Source organism: Macrosteles quadrilineatus, unplaced genomic scaffold (assembly GCF_028750875.1).
Source record: "Macrosteles quadrilineatus isolate MER2022 unplaced genomic scaffold, UCM_ALF_1.0 Scaffold_3__2_contigs__length_128488019, whole genome shotgun sequence".
Classification (NCBI taxonomy): domain Eukaryota; kingdom Metazoa; phylum Arthropoda; class Insecta; order Hemiptera; family Cicadellidae; genus Macrosteles; species Macrosteles quadrilineatus.
In genome coordinates, this window is record NW_026542596.1 from 71,844,518 (window position 1) to 71,866,630 (window position 22,113).

At 36.2% G+C, this 22,113-nt stretch overlaps 1 protein-coding gene across 1 annotated transcript; it reads left to right on the forward strand.

Moving 5' to 3' along the window:
• The first annotated feature begins 6,422 nt into the window (after positions 1-6,422).
• Positions 6,423-16,408, forward strand: LOC128989884 (60S ribosomal protein L34-like). Its single transcript, XM_054411988.1, has 4 exons — positions 6,423-6,487; positions 9,717-9,787; positions 14,122-14,319; positions 16,286-16,408. Exons 2-4 carry the CDS (start codon positions 9,723-9,725, stop codon positions 16,365-16,367), a joined length of 345 nt encoding a protein of 114 aa, XP_054267963.1. The 5' UTR covers positions 6,423-6,487; positions 9,717-9,722; the 3' UTR covers positions 16,368-16,408.
• Positions 16,409-22,113: the final 5,705 nt, after the last annotated feature.

Genomic DNA, 22,113 nt, shown 5'->3' on the forward strand with positions numbered 1-22,113 from the left:
AAAAGTATGGAACCCCCAGTTAACTTTTTAACGCGTTGCAGTAGGAAAACCAAACTCGGCATATATTTACAAAATAAAAAATTGCACTTTTTCATCAAAGTTACAACTTTGCCCCAGCCCCCAGAATGGGGTATTTTGGGGGCAGCCCCAAATTTTTAAATGTAAACCCCTATCATGTGACCACTCATAAAGGGTTTATCAAGAGAAGTTGAATAGTGCAAACCAGAGGTCAATATCCCACTCCAAATCGAAGTGGCAGCCATTTTAATTATTTAAGATGAGCAAGCAATAGATTAAGTCTTGAGAATCCCAGTTAACTTTAAAAATTTAATATTTTAATACTGGCCAAAATGTGAATTATCTTTTTTATAAAGGTATGTAGAGTTTAGTGTTCCAGCTATAACCTGTTACAAAGTTAATAAGGTATATTTAAAAAATGACTGCCATTTTGATTAGGGGGGAATATCTTGGTGTCATACTGGACCGCACACTGACATTTAAGGCGCATTGTATTGCGACAAGAGGTAAAGTCTCAGCGAGGAATAATATCATCAGGAAGCTCACCAGCAGATGCTGGGGTGCTAACCCTAATGTCCTCAGAACCTCAGCTTTATCGCTCAGTGTGTCGGCTGCGGAGTACGCTGCACCAGTATGGAATGCATCGTCACATGCAAAAAAGGTTGACATTGCAGTCAATGACATGGCTCGGATTGTAACGGGTCTTTGAACCAACCCCAGTACACAAACTCTATCCTATCATAGGGTTAGGGATCACCCCTCCATCAATCCGACGTGATGTCGCTGCCGACGCAGAAAGGACTAAGCAAGAGACAGACCCTCGTCACCCATTACACGGCCACCAACCTGCAGAGTGGCGGCTTCGGTCCAGAAAGAGCTTTTTATCACGGACACGAGTCCTGGATGGATCACTCTCAATCAATCGGTGGCAAGGTGGGAGGCCAAGTTTACTAACCCTTCCTTACCAGCCAGGGAGGAACTGGCTCCTGGCGGAGGCCTTCATTACACGGTGTGGAAGGCCCTAAATCGAATTCGAGGTACCAAAATGCAAGACAAACATGCAGAAATGGGGTCTCTTACCAGACGAAGAAAACATCTTGTGCGCGTGTGGTGCTGTCCAGGATCCTGGCCATCTGCTGATCCGCCCACGCCTAGACCAATCTTGCACATTAGATGATCTTTTACATGCAAATGACAAAGCCATATCGGTAGCTAACTTAATTTTGGAAATGCGAAGTCTGATTTCCGGGCACGGAAATTAAGTAAGTAGTATTAGGGGGGCGATATTGACTTCTAGTTTGCGCCATTTAATTTGTCTGGAGAAACCCTTTAAAATGAGGGGTCAGATGATAGGTGTTTACATTTGAAAATTTGGGACTGCCCCCAAATACCCCATTTTGGGAGCCGGGTACAAGTTCTAACTGTAATGAAAAAGTGATTTTTTTTATTTTGTAAACATGTGCCGAGTTTGGTTTTCCACCTGCCACACGTTAAAAAGTTAACTGGAGGTGTCCAAGACTTTTTCTTTTGCTTGCTCATCTTAAATTTAAATGGCTGCCATATTGATTAGGGGTGTGATATTGACCTCTAAATGAGTGGTTACATGATAGGTTTTTAAGTTTGAAAATTTGGGGCTGAGGCAAAGTTGTAACTTTGATGAAAAGTGCAATTTTTATTTTGTAAATATATGCCGAGTTTGGTTTTCCTACTGCAAAGCGTTAAAAAGTTAACTGGGGGGTTCCATACTTTTGCCTAACTCTGTAGATATATAAAAAAAATAGATGAAAATTGTAAAAATAAACCAAATGAAATTATAAAAATAGATAAATAAAAGGAAACTGATCTAAATTTTGACATATGATACTAACAAAGTCCACACCAAATTTGCAGTAAATTGGTTTGACCCTATTTGCGCAATGTCCAGTACAGGTTTCGTTACATAAATTCTCACACACATACCCCCACCCACTCACACACAGACACACATAAGATTTCTTTCATATAATTTAGTATGTCTCCGGTTTGTATTGTAGAGTCTTGGTTGGATTTAAGTTATATTTTAGAGTTAACAGGAGAATGGATTGTTTTAAAGGTAATTTTTGTCGTATTTGTCGGCCATTTTGGATTTTGGTGCCGTGTGTGGAAATATTTAAAATTTCAAAAGGGCTCCTAGGCTAAAATTTATTAGTATACCCTAAGGTACCTTCATGCCAAATTTGGTGCTTTTATCCACCAGGTAGGTATTCGTAAAGTAAAGCCCTAAGCCACCGGACTATTAGAACCTTGGATTGGAATCTTTGGATGACGTTCAGATTTGATTCACTGGATGTCCCCCACAGTTGGATACCATACGTCCATACTGGTTTTAAAATAGTTTTATATAAAAGTAATTTATTTTCTGTTGTTAATTTAGAATTTTGATTTAATATCCAAGTAAGATTTTTAAATTTTAAATTTAACGAAATTCTCTTGTTCCAGATGTGGCTTTTCCAAGTGAGTCTTCTATCAAGGGTCAAGCCTAAGTATTTAACCTCATTGCACTGTGGGATTTGAACGTTGTTTAGGGTAACTGGAGGACACGTGTCTTATCTTGTTGTAAAGTTGACGATTGAAATCGTCTCCGACTCAGACAGCGAGTTAGCAAAACTCGAGGATCAAACTAATATAGTCAATGGTCTTAGCCATAGATTAATCACCCTTCCCCCCTATAATGATTGTACCTTACAAGAAGCTGCAGATTCTTCGAATTTATTATTATCATTAAACTAAATTCATCATCATCTAGCATTATAGTATAAAAAGAAGCAGATTTATAGCTCTTCGAATTTATTATTAGGCTAAGAAATATTAGAGAGATATAAATTATCACAAAATTTTTGATAAAAACTTATCAAACAACCACCTGAAAAAATACAGATAAAAACTTTAAAAAAACCATCACCGTAATACCGAGAAGTTCAGTCCCCAGCAGTCACTACCTAACCTACCAACACTCCTCCCGACTGCACAATTTTTATTTCAGCTGCAGTTATTTTAATAAGAACAAAATGAGAGCATTTTATTGGCTGAGGGAACACCATTAGCGCAATGAAACGGAATGAAGCCATCGGCCTCCGTGGGCTAGTGGATAGCGTGCCTGGCTTCAAAACTTATGGTTCCAGGTTCGAAACCCATCTGGGGCACAAACTTTTTATCTAAGATTTTTGCATTATCAGCAAGTTTGGTTAGTTTTGTTAGGTTATAACAGTTAAATTTTATAATTAAAACCTTATAAAATTGAATTTGAGCTATTTATAGTTTTATTTTATGAACAGAACATTTTTCGATTAGTAAACCTTCATTCAATTTTTTCATTATCAGCAAGTTTGGTTAGTTTGGTTAGGTTATCACAGTTTAATTTTATAATTAAAAAACATAAAATTTAATTTGAGGCATTTATAGTTTTATTTTGTGAACAGAATTATTTTTTCTATTAGTAAACCTTCATTCAATTTTGTCATTATCAGCAAGTTTGGTTAGTTAGGTTAGGTTATGACAGTTTAATTAAAAAAATAACTATATATTTTTTTAGTTTTAGGCCTACAATAATTTTTTTTTAATTTCTAATTTTTGAACTCTCATTTTGTCCGTATTAAAAAACTGCAGCTGAAATAAAAATCGTGCCTCCCGACTACCACATGCATAATGTTTGCCGACGGGCGACGACACAACCATAAATTGCTCCCATGACAAAAGACAAAAATCAAATTGAAAAAAAATAATACGGGGCCCATTTCATAATAAAGTACAAACTAATATTATTAGTAAATCAGCTGATCGCCCAATGCAAATCTAATGGAAATTACAAGTTACAAGTTGTAACTTGTAACTTGTAGTTTATTATGAAATGGGCCCCAGGTGACAGTAATATATATATTTTTAACTAGAATTTAATTACAATCTGCTGTTCTATACTCTAGAGCACTAGGCAGAGAGTATACCATTTATGAACCAACCTCTGAAGAGAGTCTTATAATGGTAAAAGACTTGGGAGTGAATTTCTCATCAGACTATCTCCTTCGAAGAGCATGTGGATTCCAAATGTAAAAGAGCCAACCAGCTGCTGGCCATACTATTTCGGGCTACATGTCGACTAACAAATGAAGTCCCAGTGGTCGTCTTCCAAAACAATTTAAACCTGCAATATCTTCACTTGGGACGCTGTGTTGCAGACGTTGTTTTCCTCCACAAACTTCTCAGTGACCAAATTAATTGATTCTCCCACTTTACTATTAAACATCACAAGGGGTTGTGTGTCACAACAAAAAAATGGTATATATAATGCATTTAGTAGTTAATTAATTTCATAACACATGTAATCTCTTGACTTGGCCAATGCAATGTGTATTGTTAATCTGGCTTAATAAAGGACTTTGACTTGCCCAAGTGGACCTCCATGTGCCTTCTAGAACCCGTTCACAAGATCTGTTCGACAGGAGGCACTTGAGTAGCCAATAAGGTTATCATGCTCCTCTTGCAAGATTTCTTCGTCTTGGTAACACTATCGATGGGGGCCAGTATCGACATCTTCGGAGACACCACGGGGACTTTTCGAAGGAAGGCTACGGTTGACTTCCCTGCACCAGCAACAAAATTTATTATAGGTTGTTGTATTTGTTATAAGTAGATAGGTTAGAATATTTATTAATCAATGTGCATGTAAACTGAGTGGTATTTCTTGTTTTCTTGTCTTGGTAAACTCTTAAAATGAAAAAAATATATTTCTCTGTTATTTATCATAATTTTTTTCTATAAATATCGATTGAATTGTATAACTGCATATTTATTTAGTAGTTTAAGATTGTAATAATCATTACCTATCAATTTTGTAATGGTCTTTGGCCGTTGGAATGGAAATAAATAAGTAAATTTCATGACAACTTAACATGAGTTACACCCCAAAGAGTGCAATAACATACAAAACAAATTTTACTCATAATAATTATTATAAATGAAAAATAATTATAAAAGTCAATATTTCCTGAATTATAAGTTTGATTAAACCTCTGAATTAATTATACCCAACTTGCATTTGTATTCAGACTCACCCAATTGTGTTTTGCTGTTTTAATAATTAAATGAGTTTATGTTTAGTTTTTTTTTTTTTTTTTACAGCATAATTTATTTCTGGTTAATTGTAGACATTATACACAGAAGTGTTAACAAAATTAATAAGAAATTAACTATAATAACATCGTGGGTTCGCCCAAACCTGAGACACCAATTAATTTAGGGAAATAATTTAATCTTCTTTAGGCTTCATTCCTCCAATAGATCTTGAGGGAGCCTTCGACGTAGCCTCCTGTTCTCAGTTGCTTCACCAAGATGAAAAGTTAATGCACCAGGAACATTGTTTTAAAGATTTTAGAAATTTTGAGGTGTTTTTTTCAATAAAGGCCGAGATAGACTCCACTCCTAGTTCTTCATGTATATTCCTGTTTCTAACAAACCAGGGAACATTCACCGCTATTCTTAGAATTTTGTTTTGAATCACTTGAATTTTGAAGAGTTTGTTTTTTGATATAGCTAATCCCCAGATAGGAGATGCAAACAAGATTACAACAAGATATTGACAACAAGATTAAACAAGATAGGAGATGTAATCAAGGGCCGAATTATTGATTTATAGATTAGAACTGTACAAGCTGGCTTCAGAGTAGAATTCCTATTGATTAAATGGAAAAGCTTTGCAAGGCGTGCATAACCTTGGGACAGTTTTTGATTAACGTGGTAGTTCCAATTAATTTTTTTGTCCAGCCATACTCCAAGATATTTTATGGCCTGGTCATCAGGGTTCCAAGGTAGAAAGTTACCATATATTTGAATTTCATGTGGCAATGTATGTTTTTTCAATGAAAATATTTTGGTCTCACATTTAGTTGAATTTAGGCGAAATTTCCACTTGTAGAACCAATCAATGAGAAGATCCACAGAGTATTGCAGGGAATACGTGGCCTCCTCGATGTCGGAATGTTGGCACAGGATATCAGTGTCGTCGGCGTACAGAGCTAATGAGGCGTCTTCTGGAAGAGGTATGTCTGCCATGTATAGATTGAACAATACAGGGCCCAAAATTGAACCTTGTGGAACTCCTGTATTGACTCGTCGTATAGATGATTTGGAAGAACTTATTTTAACAGAGAAGGTTCTGTGACAGAGAAACGATTTTACAATATTGTTTAAATATTTTGGAAATCCAAAATTAATCAATGTTTAGTTATATTTATCAACAAAATATCACCATCACACCCCTCAAAACAGCATTGAGATTACAAATGAAATAATCATTTTTGTATACAGTTACTATACAGCTTTCCACTTTCCTCTTTGTAATACTAGACTTCCTTTAAACTGTAACTCAACTCAAGTTAAACGTCTTTGACGATTCTTCCGGTCGTCGTCTACCTTTCAGTGGATAGATTTCGACGAGGTATGTCAACTATTATCCTTATATATTTATTGAATCTCTTATTGTTTTTGTGTGATCTTGTTTAATAGATATAATTATTATCTTACATTTATCATATAACCTTATTTTACGACAATACATTGAGTTTTAGCTCATTAAATGGTTAATCTTTTCACATAACCTCTTGAGGATTTTATTGTTTATGTACCTTGCTACAGAAAGTAAATTGTTAGTCTAAATGACTATATTTTGGCTAAAAGATATTACTATTTTAATACTAGCCTAATTCTATGTTTACTCCATGACGTATAGGCTTGACTGATCATTTATACCCTCACCCTGAGTGAATTTTAGTTTGGAAAATAACAAACTAGGCCTAGGCCTAGGCTTCTATTATGCTAACTTATCTACTAGTGATGTGGGGTACAGTTTCTTAACTGGGCTATGCTAATATCGATTGAAACTATCGATTCTATTAGTAAACCTTCATGCGATTTTTTCACCATCAGCAAGTTTGGTTGGTTAGGTTAGGTTATAATAACTTAGTTTAATTTTATAACCCTCCGAGTGTCACGTGTTTTGGCCTTAATGTCAGCCTATTTTTTGCTCATTTGCAAGGTTTTATTAAAACTGATCTGAGAAGCTTAAAAACAATGTTAATTATACTGTTCTATATACCATTTTGTTTGGAAAATCTTGGCCTTCAATATTATATATAAAACATAAGGAAGATAAAAAAAAAAAAAAAAATTTTTAGGTAAAAAAATGTATAATTTCGAAAATTTTCAAAAAAAAATAAGTTTGCGCTCAATGAAATTGTATAAATTATAGGCCTATAAATATTTGAAAATAGCCACTTTGTTCTAAATTTTATGAGGATTACAAATCTATAATAATATAAGGAAGTAGATTTGCAAATAAAAAAGTTATGGGCAAAAAACAGATTTCAGTACATAGCGTTTATTTAAGAATGCATAGCCCAACCATAGCTAGGAATCTGGCTGATAATTTACATCAATATCACTACCTACTTCTTCAGGATCATCAACCAGCACTTCAAAACCACTTAAATCTTCTTATAATGCACCACGTATATCACTACTTTTGATTTTTAATACTAAAACAATGATAAACGTAATAAAACACATCAGTCATCGGTCCGAGGGTAACCTAGCTGTTTACAAATACACGCACGTCAGCTGTCTTCTACAATATTTTCGGAACTAAAATGAATAGTGCTTAGAGACAGACCTCTGGAGAAAGCTTAGAATATTACGGACAGAACGATACCTAACTCAATCCAGTACAGTCCGATTCAGTTAGTCATTGAGCCTTCGCCGTAAACAGTGTTCGCGAGTCGCTGCAGCGACGCACGACACTATACAAAGTGCGTTACGCGTCGCTGCAGCGACGCATGACACTCGGAGGGTTAATAGAGATAAATATTGATTATTAATCAATATTTTCAATTCGATAGTTTCAATCGATATTAGTATAGCCCAGTTAAGAAACAGTACTTACGGTACCCGTGATGTGCGTTTGCGAGATGTTTGAACAATTTTAATGTTCCTTGTGGAGATGTTCCGTTTATCAATTTTTTCGATTGCTTAGCAAGAGGTTTGTCCAATCGAGATGTTTCTCTCGATTTTTGCATTGTAATAAAAATTATACATATTCTTGTTCAGGAGGAATTTCCGCACAATTTGAGTACCCACAACATGGGTTTTGGGCAAAAAAAATTTTTTCCCGATTTTCCCATTCTCGGGGAAAACGGGACGTTTCCGCAAAATATGAATATCATTTTTGGAATCAGCACTAAAAAACGAACAGATTAAAAAAAAAAAATTTAGAGCGTTGACTGGAGGCGAGGTTTTTATATTTTTGGAGGTTTTTAGAGCGTTGCGCAATATATAGGCCTACTGCTGATAAAACGTATTTCAAAAGAGGCTAATGGGTAGCCTAGGGCCTAAAAGTAAATAATACTGTTACCATAACATTCATGAGATCCTTATGTCTCATTATAATAAACATTTCAAATTAAATAGGCCTAACTTAGCCTACATTTTGTTCGTAAAATAAAAAAAATATATTGTCTTGTCAATAGTTTATATTGAGTGGTATTAAATTAACTTAAGTTGGGTAGATAAAGAAAAAAATATATCCATAGGCCCTACATTAAACCTTCCTTGGTTTTGAAGTAAGATATACCTCTTGTTGGGGGTCGATTCCCGGCAGATACAATAACTTAGAAATTAGATGATAATAAATTACGATGCCGCACTTTAAACATCTCATTAAAAAGACTCTCAGTAAGGACTTCTCGCCTCTTGGTTCTCAATGCGAGATTCCGTACTAGAGAAGTCGTGCTGAAACGAAACAATCGTCATGAACATCTTGATAAAACCTCTGGGTAAGAACCTCTCGCTAAGCAAAAATAAAATCGAAACGTCTCGAGAGGTTCAAACAATTGAAAGTCGATTGTAACATCTCGCAATTGCGCATCACTATTATCTTCCGTTAGCCTATTGTTCATCAACATTTCTATATAGGTAAAGTTCAGAAGTAATCATTTCATCAGTCAGGCCCCGCTATAGGCTATAACTTAGTCTTTACTGGTACTTGCTTTCGCTGAATTCGAACTAAGTAGCAAAAGGCCTAATATACCCGTACAAACAGTCATACAAATCTAGGAAATTATTGTGACTAGGGTGACCAAGAGTAGGCTACCATAACTTAGTAATTTAAATATCATTATAAACTAGATTTTTACGTGTAAACATTGGTGCCAAAACTTTTCTGCTGTCACAAAAACCGAATTAACTGTGATTTTTTAAATTTTATTACTGTAATGCCTCTTGTCGGCTGGTCTCTGTCGCCTTTATTTATTTATTTATTTTATTTATATAGGCCTTTACTTTACTGTGAATAGTGAATTGATTAACACAAACATGAACGATTGAAATTGAAAGGATTGTATAGGGAAGAAGAATAAACCTAAGATGACAAAGAAAGTTTAGGTCTGTTGAAAGAGAACAAAGAGGTAGAGGCATTTGTAAATTCAACAGAGCGTTGATTATGAACTAGGCCTAAGTTACTTCAGTTCTTATTTGGACATGTGAGGTTGGTAGGTTGTGTTATGCGGACTCGTGACTGTATTAAGTGTTTTGTTTTGAAGTTCTAGGTTGTAGGTTCTGTATTATGGAAACTAAATTTTTAGCCCTAGTTTGATGACTGTGCATTACTGTTTTAGGCCAAAATGGTCCAAAGGCTAACATACAGGAGGAGGCTCTCCTATAACACGAAAAGTAACAGAAGACGTATGTAAGTACTATAACTTAATTCTCTAGATATGATCGCCTATCATGTATCAATGTGGTGTTTTGCTGATGTAATGTCATAAGTTACCTTGGGGTGATAATCAAATATACTTCTAATTGTTGCCAAATACTTAATTCACACGTAAAAGTTCATACCCGAATCACTTTTCTTATAGGTCTAATTCAGTGTTTTACTAATGTGGTTTTGTGATTAAATTACCAACCAGGTTTAAATTGCTTTGTCGTATAACTTAATTAGCATTGGCAGCACTCGGCTGCATAATCTCCAATAGTTATATAGGCCTAACTTAAACCCTAATGTTTAGTGAGAAATTTGTGTTTTATGTAGGCTTAAAACCCCTGAAACAGCAGCCCTGATTATATGGGTTAGGAAGTAGGCCCTACTACTGCATTTTAAACTCAAGGTGCGATTTCCTCCAACTTAGCAACCATGCTGCGTGCTTCGTGGTTAAGCTCAAAAACGCAGCGTGTTTAGTAATCGGCGTGGTTAAAGGACACAGCTCAAAAGTGTTTTCCTATGAATCGGCCAATGCGTTGCGTGACTAACAAATAAGCGGTACTCACAGTAGTGTTCTTCAATGGATCGGAGAAAAGGGCTGTCTCGCTTGTTAATAATGGTTTGCATGTTAATGGTCGAAGAAGAAGAGATGAGCGAAGGTGTAAGGTCTACTGTACTACAGGCAAAAATGCTGTAGTGAACTATTTAAATCTATGTTTATAGCTACGAGTGTGCTTTTAGTATTCTTATTAATAGGCACCTGATGGACGATGAAGTAAAATTAGGAATTCTTTGACTTTAGGCTAACTTAAGATCAGTTTTCCTGTGTTGTCAACTTGGTGCGTATTGGCATCACTTCAAAGCCAACAATCAGAATGGAATAGAACTTTAAACTCAGACACACTGTCAATTAACAAACTGCCGTCATCACCAGTAACATCACTCAAACTAGTTTTCACCATATTTCTAATGTAAAAAATAGCCCAGTTCGGCAGCATGTTAACAACTGCTCTCGGGGCAGTGCCCCCAATCACGCTGCGCGGTTAACAGTTAGTCGCGTACCGCGTCGCTAGGAAAGCACTCCCATCTGGTTTTAAACGTATGGGTGGCTCCGGCAACCGCGTAGCAGGAAGCACGCTGTATAACTGGCTTAACCACGTCGCTAGGAAAACTCTGCTTTATGATGAGTTTGCAATATTCAAACTTTAAACTCCAGTGTTAAAGTACACTATATAGTATACATCAAATCAAATGTTTCTTTATTGCCTTTTAAGCATAATTTATGAAGTCTTGTATTTTACATAATCTCTTGCACTATAAAAACTATTATCTACTAGAAACAATTGAGGGTTTCTTTTGAATTCCCTAATATCCCTTACCTACTTAAGTTTATCAGGCAGTGAGTTAAATTTATGTATAATTTAAAAACAAAATAGGCCCCAATATTGAACCCTGAGGCACACCAGCTTTGATCAGCAAAACATCGGAATCACACTTTTTCATTTTTTGTTTTTGTCATTAAATGGCAATTGGACGAGTTGTCTCAGTCCCCTGAGATAAGAAGAGAGCCACTGATTAACCACGCCTCATATTCCAATAGTGTTAAGTTTTTCAAGCAAATGATCGTGCGAAACCATGTCAAAGGCTTTCCGCATCAATTCCAAGGGTTTCAACTTCAGTCCCTGGCAGAAACAGTATAAACAGTGTTCCCATACGCAAGATTATTATCCCGTAAACGGGAGATTTAGACCATTAGTGGGATTAAAACGGTACAGGATAAAACAGGATTTTTGGTTTTGAGGTCTATTTTTTTTTCTTAATTTGCGAGAAAAACTAACTCCAATGATTGAACTAGGCTACTGTAGAAAAATATAATAGCAATGTTTGAACAACTATTTAAACATGATACATTCAAAAGTGGGATTTAACGGGATTTCTCCACCCAGTAAGCGGGGTTATTCTTTTGGTCATGTGGATCTAATTTAGTCATTCGCCGTGTATCAAGGCTTTGATTACCTAACATTTTATTCCTACAATTCAGACAATTAAATTACTGTCAAAATATGATAAATCTAAGTTCGTGACAATACCATAATATAAGTGGACTACTCGAGTCCGTAGAGGAGTTTGATTAAATGGGTTTGCTCCAAACAAAATAAATAAATCCGTCCTAGAAGTATAATATACCTAGTATTCTATTCTTACTATCTAAGAACTTTTGATTCGGCTACAAATTGAAAGAAGATTTGTCAGTTGACATAAAACCACAATAGGACAGGACGACGTCTGTCGGGCCAGCTAGTGTTAACTAAATCTTAATAAATTTTGGTATTAATTTTTTCATTATACTATATGAATGTTTTTCTTTCCTTCCTTAGTTTTTCAATTTTATCGTAGGCTAGATAGGTTGATTTATTAAGGAAGGAAAGAAAACATTCATATAGTAGGCTATAATGAAAAAATTAATACCAAAATTTATTAAGATTTAGATAACATAGTTTATATTTTATTATTTTTACATATGATTGATTTTATTTTTAATTTTGTTAGTTTAAAGAATGAGGTTATGGTAAAAATGACTTGATAATGGACTTAGTTCCGAAACATGTTGTCATGAAAAATAAAATAATTACTAAAAGGGTACTTTGTTAAGTATGTTTTTGATTTTTATTATATTAGTAGCCCTAAAAATGCAAGAAAATAATATATATATTATATATAATATATATATATATGAATTTGAACGGATGGTGTTTTTGGCCTCTAGGGACCTCAAAACGAAAAAAAATCGGGCCCGCGTCCAGGTCTTACCATGAGTAGGCCTACTACGGTAATAGCTCATTCCCTATGGGAAATTCGCTAAATATTCCCTATATGGGAAATTCGCTAAAAACATAAAATCAATATTCAACCAAATAAATTCTGCCATGTGGCTTGAAAACCTTTAACTACTACCATTTACTTGTAATACTTATCAGTCTCCTTCTTAGATGACCGATAATGTTCGATAGATCAGATACATTTTTTTTTAGATAGAATGGAAAGACGGTAATTCTGAGCAATTACTTGTCAACCCCAAACTTTTTCATATTTTGCTACGGTCATAAGGATGTTCTCAGAAAACAAGAAACATATACAGGGTGACACAAAAGAACCGGACGTTTTGTAAATAAGTACTAACACAGTAGTTGACAGGAATAAAATGGTTTCAATAGGCTAGGTACCGTAAATAGTAAAGTAAACATTTGCCATTTGTTAATTAACAGTCATTTTTTTAAAATGACATCACGCATATGGCGGCCATGTACTTCTCGACAAATGTTTATTCTGGTCTGAAAATCATCTGGTCACATCTGGTCAGGTCTTATTCAATCATTGATTCCTTCTGTGATTGCCAACTTCAAATCCTCCAGCGTACGTGATTGGGAGCATAAACACGCTCCTTAAGAAACCCCCAAACGAAGTAATCACAGCTGGACAAGTCAGGTGACCTTGGCGGGATGGTGGCCACGGTATGTCACTAAAGCGAGAAATCCCCTTGTTAAGAAACATTTGCCTCAAGACTCTCATTAATTGGTCTGCGGTGTAGGCTGTAGAACCGTCCTGTTGATTCCTGTTATATTCCCAGTTGTTTGGAACCCTAAAACCCATCTTAATCGCGTATTTTGGCTTGAAACCATTCCATGGAGTTCAATATTAAAATTCTACAAAATTCCCGTTGGGTTTTGACGACGGATTCACCATTTCGGACAAAAGTATCGTATGCAAAAACACGATGGTCTAGGGCCCACTGAGCCATTTGAACAAAAATGGCAAGCCTCACTGAAGGTAATAACATAATTTCAATCTACCTACCACGTGCGACAACAATGGAACAGCTGTTTAAAAAACGTCCGGTTCCTTTGTGTCACCCTGTATAATTCAAGCCCCGCAAGGTTAGGTTAGGTTAGGTTAGGATTCATAACCTAACATAACTGACACAACTGGCCTTCCACGCGTCTCCCACAAGCCACTGTTATCGTGTGACTTTGAACCTTCTTATCGCTTGGCAACCTGTACGATGGCCTTGCGGTGCTTGAATGATATGTTTCTTGTTTTCTGAGAACATCCTTATGACCGTAGTAAAATATGAAAAAGTTTGTCGTTGACCAAGTAATTACACAGAATTACCGGAAAGACTATTTTTTGGATTAGCCTAAATGTATTGATTTTTATTTTTACAAATGTGTTATAGGAATTTAAAAAAAAACCTTAGTATTTTTGTTACTATAGGCCTATTACAATATTTTCACCTGATAACTTAAAATCATTGTTTGCAGTGTGAGAACCCCAGGTGGTCGGCTGGTTTATCAGTATCTGAAGAAGCCCAAGAAGATCCCCAGATGTGGTCAGTGCAAGGACAAGCTGAGAGGTATCCAGCCTGCTCGGCCCATGGAGAGATCCAGGATGTGCCGCCGCAAGAAGACAGTCAAGCGTTCCTACGGTGGAGTGCTCTGCCACAAGTGTGTCAAGGAGAGGTAAGCTAAGAGTCTTGTAGGTTTATAATGTATTTTTACTCTTGAAAAGTAGAACCTAACCGAACGAAAGGGGAGGGGGTAGTTTAGGGTAGCCAAAATAAAAAGGAAGTCTGTTTTTTTTTTCAGCATTTAAATTGATAAGATAAGAACATTATTGAAGCGCTTTTTAATGTTTTCACTAAACTTCTAATGAAAACTAAGGCATAATATGTACAAATAGGCCTATATAGCCTGTAGGCTACATATATATCAAACCATTATTTTTAATAACTATGTTTTCTAGCCCAATATCTCGCCATCCATCTTCACTCATGTTTCCGTCTAGAGGTCAGGTGTTGTAAATCGGTGTAGTTGGGCTGTGTTTTTATAGTTCGTGTTATGTAGCAGACGGTATTAATAGTCAAAGGTAGCAGTCAATGGCTATAAACCCTGTGCCTTTCTTCATTGCTCTGGCGGAAACTTTACAATAGTCTCTTCATTTGTCTAAGACACATTTTAGTGTAAGTAATATTCCCTTAGGCCGTTTCGGTTAATCAGGGTTTTTGTTGATAGAGGTTATAGGCTGAATTTTCATTTTATAAGCTAATCAAGAAACATTATGTTTAGCTTTTTAGAAAGACACTGTTAAAGACACTGACATTGGGGGAGCGAGCTGGTGTAGTGATTAGAGCACAGAACCTCGGTCCCGGAGGTCCCAGGTTCAAATCCCGCCAAATCACCAATGGATTTTATCTAAGTGATAATGCTGCAAACCCTAGGTCTAGCCTGAAGTAATGTGAAAAACAATCCCGGGCTCATGTCAGGGTCCTATCAGACAAAAAAAACTAATAATACATTGGTCCAAGAGCGATGTAGTGTCATTACTTACTTGATAGGTGATGGTATATCCGTATAATGTTTGTAGATTTTGCAGACGGGTAACTGACAATCCTGCCAATTGTGTTGACAAACTGGCTGGTTTTTGTAAAGTAACCTTCTAGTTTTCACTCTGCAGACTAGCTATATACATTGCATACAAGAGTGACTAGCAAGTAAATTTGTATCTCGTCCTAGTAAGTAAATTTGTATCTCGTCCAGAAAGTCACAGGCTTTTAGCATTGGGCCCCGCTTGGGACATTTCTCATCAAAAGAATCCCAGGACTCGAAATTCGTGGTAACCAAGTTTATTAGTCAATTTTATGAAAGAAACTCAACAAAGTTTTGAGAAAATATTCCACGAGATCCATAATTCTGAAACAGTGATTTCCACTGATTTTGTCACAGACTTTCCCAACTAGTTCAGCTGCCTGTTTGGTCCTAACACTGTGGCCATGATTGTGAAAGTTTGTTCTGATGTTTTTAAAGCTAAGTTACTGGTAAATGCACCACTGTCTCTCTCGGCCAATTCTCTCTTCACAAATCTCTTACTTTCAATTTGCTTATGATTTTTTGCCACAAACAACTAATCCCACAGCACAATTCACAAATGGCAGGATTTGCAATGACAGAGCTAATTTTAACACTCCACTGGGGACAGACAAAGTACCAGAGATACACTCTCCCGTAGCTAGATGTGTACGAATGTAGGGACGCAATCCGATTCTAAGATGGCAGCAATAGCCCCGCCCCAAGGCTAGATAATATCAAGACCAGAGTTTGGATTGTTCCCTTAGAAGAAATGTCAACAGCTTAAATTCACATAAATTAAAAATAAAATAACCTGTTATATTTGCAAAATTGGGTTGCATACATTCACAGATATATATCCACCATTTTGTTTTAGAACATCATGGGTAGCAGATTATTAGCTCTAATTATTGTTTTACATGTAGGTCTAAAAAACAATATTTTACATGTTTAGAGGTTGTAGGTTATATTTATTTAAAGAAGTAAGAATGTTTTCAATTATACTTAAAAAATTCAAATACAATTTTTTTTTCAAATTTTGTTTGACTTTTTAAGGCTAAACTAGTAAATTACTTTTCAGGATTATCAGAGCATTCCTCATCGAAGAACAGAAGATCGTGGTCAAGGTCCTGAAAGCTCAGGGCACCAAGACTGCAAAATAAGTTAATCTGTAATTTTGGTTTTATAAAATGATTTAAAATTACTATGTGTTTTTATACTAAATTATTTAGAATCATGGATCCTTATATTTTTATAGACTAGGCCCTACACCGGTCCTAAGAATTTTCCTTGAACCTTAATATTTGACACGTGAAAGTTTAAAAGTTAACAAACTGTTCTTAAATAGTATAATAAGCTAATGATCTGGTTTGTGAATCATTTCTGGCAATGCAGTCAAAAGGATTAGCATTACTAATACTATCTTTCTGTTTATCTTTACCCAAAATACTGGTGAATTTATGGATTTTTGCAAGAATGGAGGGTTACATTGGTATAATATTTATGGTTAAGAATTGTATGAATGGAGATAAATTCTCATTTTTCATGTAAAAAAAGTCCCCTTTAGACTCAAAATGGCCGTTTTTGCTGCAATATAATGACAAATGTGTATTGCTCCCTCCTAGGTAATACAGTAGAACCTCAATAGTTTGACACTTTGTGGACTTAAGGGGTGTCGAACTATAAGGAGTAAATGGAGTTTTTCTACAGGAAAGTAAAAACACAAGTTTAGGCCTAAATAGAAATCACCCCAATTTATTAAATACTAAAAAGCTTAACTATTTCACAGTTCATTATCCTCAAGTCAACAATAAATGACAAATTAATGTTAAAGTCAGCTAACATTACAATATAACCATTAATATCACTTGACAAAATAGCTCAGCCCGTGTAGACCTACAAGGAGTATCGAACCATTTTGTTTCGAACTATCGAAGGTTTACTGTATATTGATTGCAGTTTCCATCAATAGTCAAGCAACCGCGATATTATGTGAATTACAACCAACCTTTATTTTTACAAGACGTTATGGTAGAGAGCTTGAGATGAACTGGTTGGAAAACTTTTTTTACGTGTTACAAAAGGATGATTTTTTTGGACTGGTTCTTTTTCAACCATTGACAGGGTTTGTCCCAAAGTTATTCGCAAAACAAAATACTTATATGATGTTTTAACACAAAACAGTTATTTACTGGCTATTTGGATTTTTGGTTGACCAGTGTTAGGTCTTAACAGAGGTAGAGCATTATAGTAATGTTAAGGTTTTAATATAAGAGGAGTTAACCTCTCTGTGACTTGAATTTTTCTCGGCATTTTGCTATGATAAAAATATTCAAGAATTTGCCGCAATTGCGGAAAAAGATGTCGCCGTTTCCGTGACCGCGGGAGACGATGATGTCTTCAAGACCGAAGAAGAAATTCATGATTTTGCCATTGTTACGATTTTACAACAACGATCATGTTAACATGAACGCAGGATATATTCAAGAATTTTCTGCGATCACGGAAAACGATGACTATGTTTACTTGACCAAGGGAGATGATGAAAAAACCAGAGTTTTTAAATTTTGCCGCTATCATGGCTTTTGCTGAGATAAACGAATAAACATAGGTGGTGAATTTTTGGTAGGGTGGGCGCCATATACATGTACTGCGTGGGGGGGGGGGGGCGCTCTATGTACTTACATTTTGTGGGACCATTTAACTTTTTGGTTTGATGTCCCCAGAGGCCAAAAACACCATCCGTGTATTCTTGTACATAGATATACAGGATTCAACCTGCTGCTTCTCCCACGAAGGTAACCATAAATATCATACAAGGTAAGAAATAAACAGTGTATCACAATGTATACCGAAGCAGATGACGCACCTGGATGGTTTGCAGTTCCATAATTTGGTTTCTTATTTTCAACATTAATCACGGTCTATGGCTTTAGTTCTGTTAGGGTTTTCCTAAGGCCCCGTTTATGCACCAAGTGCGGGAGCGGTGCGATAGCGGGCCCGCTCCCGCTGTAAATGAGTCTGTTTATGCACGAAGAGCGATAGCGGTAGCGGTTGGTTAAAGGAGAATGGAAGGGGGGCACAGTCTTGCCAACTCAAACTCTCCCAAATAATTCACACAACTATTTGTCCTAAGTGCACGTGCGCGTGGGTCAAGTTGGCAACCCTGGCTTCAGCCCAAGCAACCGCTGCGATTCCTAACTACACAGCGGGCGAATTAGAAATCGCAGCGGGAGGTCAACCGCTATCGCTATCGCTCTTGGTGCATAAACAGCCCCATTTAACTCAATGGTGTTAGAAATCGCTCCCGCTGTCGCTACCGCTACCGCACTTGGTGCATAAACGGGGCCTAACGGCTATCCTTGGTCCAGAAGTTCCCCTAAAACAGCTTTCTTACTTCTGCTCTGTCGTTTTAGTATCTACAGTTTTTTTTATACCTAGAAAATTTAAACCAAAGTAATGTTGCAATAAATTGTGATACATTATTTTAAATACAAAGGGGGTGTTGTGACCCATAATTTTGAATTACCTTTTGAAGCTTGACTCAATTCCACGATCCGTTTTCCTTTTTCATATTTTGATTTTGAAATATTGACATTTTTAACAAAGAAATTCCAATATTTCATAAAGAAAACTTGATAACAAAAAATGGATTGCGGCATTGAGTTTAGCTTAAAAAAGTAATTCGAAATGATGGGTCACAACACCCCCTTTGAATTTAAAATAATTTATCACATTTCAAAATGGTGGATCCAAGATGGCGGTCGAAAAAAATACATCCGTCATAACCAAGTGGAAATACGTTGACAAAAACTCGTACAGTAGTGTATACTTATCTTTATCTAGCACTATTTTCAGATTATGGTCTTAGTTTGTAAAAGCACAATGTTAAAATGAGCTAGAAAAAGTTATAAAAAGTCCTCATAACATTGGAACGCATCAAGATATTTAAAAACGGTTTTTGGCAATTGGCATTGTAATCAGGGTAAAAAATTAGTTCGAAATAATGGGTAACAACCCCGCCTTTATATTTGAAAAAAATATTTTGCATCCAGGATGGCAGCTGGAAATGACCTCCTTGTCAAAATGAAGTAGGTACTTACTACCCAACAATGTTTGGAAGTGGTCTGGGATTGATATTTGAAAAAATTTAGAAAAAAGTTGGGGGGGGGACAATTTAAACTCACCCTGTATATATTTTGATCTTATTTGGCAAATCTATTTATTTCATACTAAGCTATATGTCAAATATAACACACTTAATTAAGGGAATAATTTAGTGGAATTCCAGTCAGCTAAATAGAAATTAACTTAGTCTGCAGGTTTGCTGTGGCGGGGGTATTCGCTGCAGCAAACCTGCAGACTGAGCGGTTAGTAGTTAGTGTCGGGTAGAGCCAATGCTATTTAGGGCAAAACAATCTATCATTCCCTGTCTAGTGGTGGTCTCTAGCGGCGAAACCCTTAACCGTGTGAACAAACACATTTAGCAGAACCATCAATGGAATAAAATAATTTATTTCTCCACTGCACCCAAGTCTCTTGGCCATTCTTAATAGGATTTTATGACTAATTTTATATTTGGAAGTTTAACCATCAACAAAACACTCAATGTTCACGTGATGTCAATAGAAAACTATCATAAATTTTAATTCATAAACGTGTGTCGTCTGATAAGGCTTGAGCAGTAGCGGACGTTCTCCTCCTATGCATAGTTTATGTAGAAAGTATATTGTTAGTTTACTCTTAAAGATATTCGAGTTAGCATTTTGTGTGGAAATATCCGTCTTTGCTCCTTCTGACAATTGTTTTCCAAGTGATTTCTGTGTGTGTGTATATGTGTGTGTACAGAGTTTCACCGCACCCTGTGGTCCGATTATGATAACATTTTTGTACGTAGTAGGTACAGGTGTTTTACTTTTATATTTGAAATTTAAATATTTTAAGGCGATTTCCCACCGAAAACCTCCCATAGATTAACGGGAAAAGCTGGCTTTTACGAAAACGGCTTTAACGATTTTTATTTAAATTTATTAGATGGTAGTCCTTTCGACCCTGAGCGAAATGGCACAAATTCCCAATGCTGTAAAAATTACGGTTCAAAGTGTTACTGCAACTTTTGTGATTTCCCAGCTAAAACCTTAAGTCTTATCTTATGACGTATAAGGTACTCATAATAATTTAGGTTATAAGTTAGCAATTAATTATTGTTACAGTATTACATTATTTCGCACATAAAACAGCATTATGTTCAATTTTAGGTTCGAATGGAAAAAAGTATTTGTCAATCTGCTGATACCTTTTATTTAGTTTCGCATTCCACAAATTATAACCTGGATTTCACATATAATACTATAGGTAACTAAAGAAATTAAGTGCCAATTACGATGTTGTAAAACGTTCAGCAACTCGCAGAGACAAAACGTAACGCGTTTTATCAGCAATTTAATACACTTTTATACGTTTTAAGGTGCATTGTCCCTGAAGCGACTCTTGCGATAGTAGCTGAGCGACAGTAGCTGAGCGATAGTAGCTCAGCGATAGTAGCTAACCATGTCATTGTCCCTGAAGCGATTGTTCTAGAGCGATTTTGTTCATTTTGCTGACTTTTCGAGTGAATTGGTGCCATGAGTGCCATGACACCAGCTAATTTTAAAACGTTTTTATTAGCTCACTTTCTTGTCCGGTACAAACTTTGCAATCAATAACTAACTTCCCGATGAGCTAGAGAATTGAAACTTGAAACATAGCTCACAAATGGATGACAATGCAATATTATATCATTTAAGTTTCATATTTCCCTTGGGCTAAGCTCCATGGGCTTCCGAATTTTTCATGTACATTTTGGAAGAATGTAAGCCTAAATAAATATATCAATTGAAGCCAGCTGTAAATAATAAAATTATTTCTAAAATTAGTAGAATATAAACAAATAAAAATAATTTTTAAAAATAATACGTTTTTAAACACACTCAAAAGTAAAAATAATTTATAAATATGTGGAGAGAATAAATACTTAAGATTTAAAACGAAAAACGTAAGGAGCATGCAATGGATAATAATAGTTCAATAGGTAAAGATAATTCTAAATTATCATGCGCCCCACATTTTAAATCTTCAAGTATTTATTCAATACCGTACTTATTCTGTACTAACAGCTTTTCATCTTCTTCAGGGGTAGAAAAAAGTTTTTTATTCTTTGAAGACATTACGACCAATAAACAAGTCTACGCACAACACAAATCGCTCAGCGACTGCGACTCTGACTCCCCTCAGAGCAGACCCGCTACAGTCGCTGTGTTCAGCCGCTAGCCGCTCCAGTCGCAGTCGCGTCAAGGACAATGGTCCCATTTGAAACAACGCTAACCAGTGCTCAACTCCTATCGCTGAGCTACAATCGCTCAGCTACTATCGCAAGAGTCGCTTCAGGGACAATGCACCTTATTGGGGAAACTGTACTTTCAGCAGTGGTCGTGGCGCTGGAGGAATACAAAAGTAGAGATAATATGAAGTTAGAGGGGAGCGTCAGAAATGATATTGGGCTGAGTGATTCAGGCAGTGCGATCACGTAGCGAAGAAAATTGGCGACCTTGTATTTTCCTCCCCTGGACAACTAGGTTTTCACCCAGCGCTTCTGTAGGTGGTTACAAAAATATTTTGGCATTGTCGTTGGTTCTGTACAATTTGTAGAGCTGCGGAACAAATTACTAGGTACGTTTTTTAAGTAAGGGCCGTTTTTAAATTTCTTCGTTCCAGCACTGCGATTGGCATTTTCGACATTTGCGCTGTGTATGTGCATCTATTGGTAAGACATAGCCGGAAATTCGAGAAAAATCGGCCGTGTTTACATCCGGTTTCGAGCATTCAAAATGGTGCTGCCAATTGAGACTGCCGCCGACTGTGAAGTGAGCG

Excerpts from the sequence above, each read along its gene's own strand:
- LOC128989884 (XM_054411988.1), top strand. The coding sequence starts at position 9,723 with ATGGTCCAAAGGCTAACATACAGGAGGAGGCTCTCCTATAACACGAAA. Across the intron at positions 9,788-14,121 it reads AAAAGTAACAGAAGACGTAT|TGTGAGAACCCCAGGTGGTC; the intron begins GTAAGTACTATA and ends CATTGTTTGCAG. Across the intron at positions 14,320-16,285 it reads CACAAGTGTGTCAAGGAGAG|GATTATCAGAGCATTCCTCA; the intron begins GTAAGCTAAGAG and ends ATTACTTTTCAG.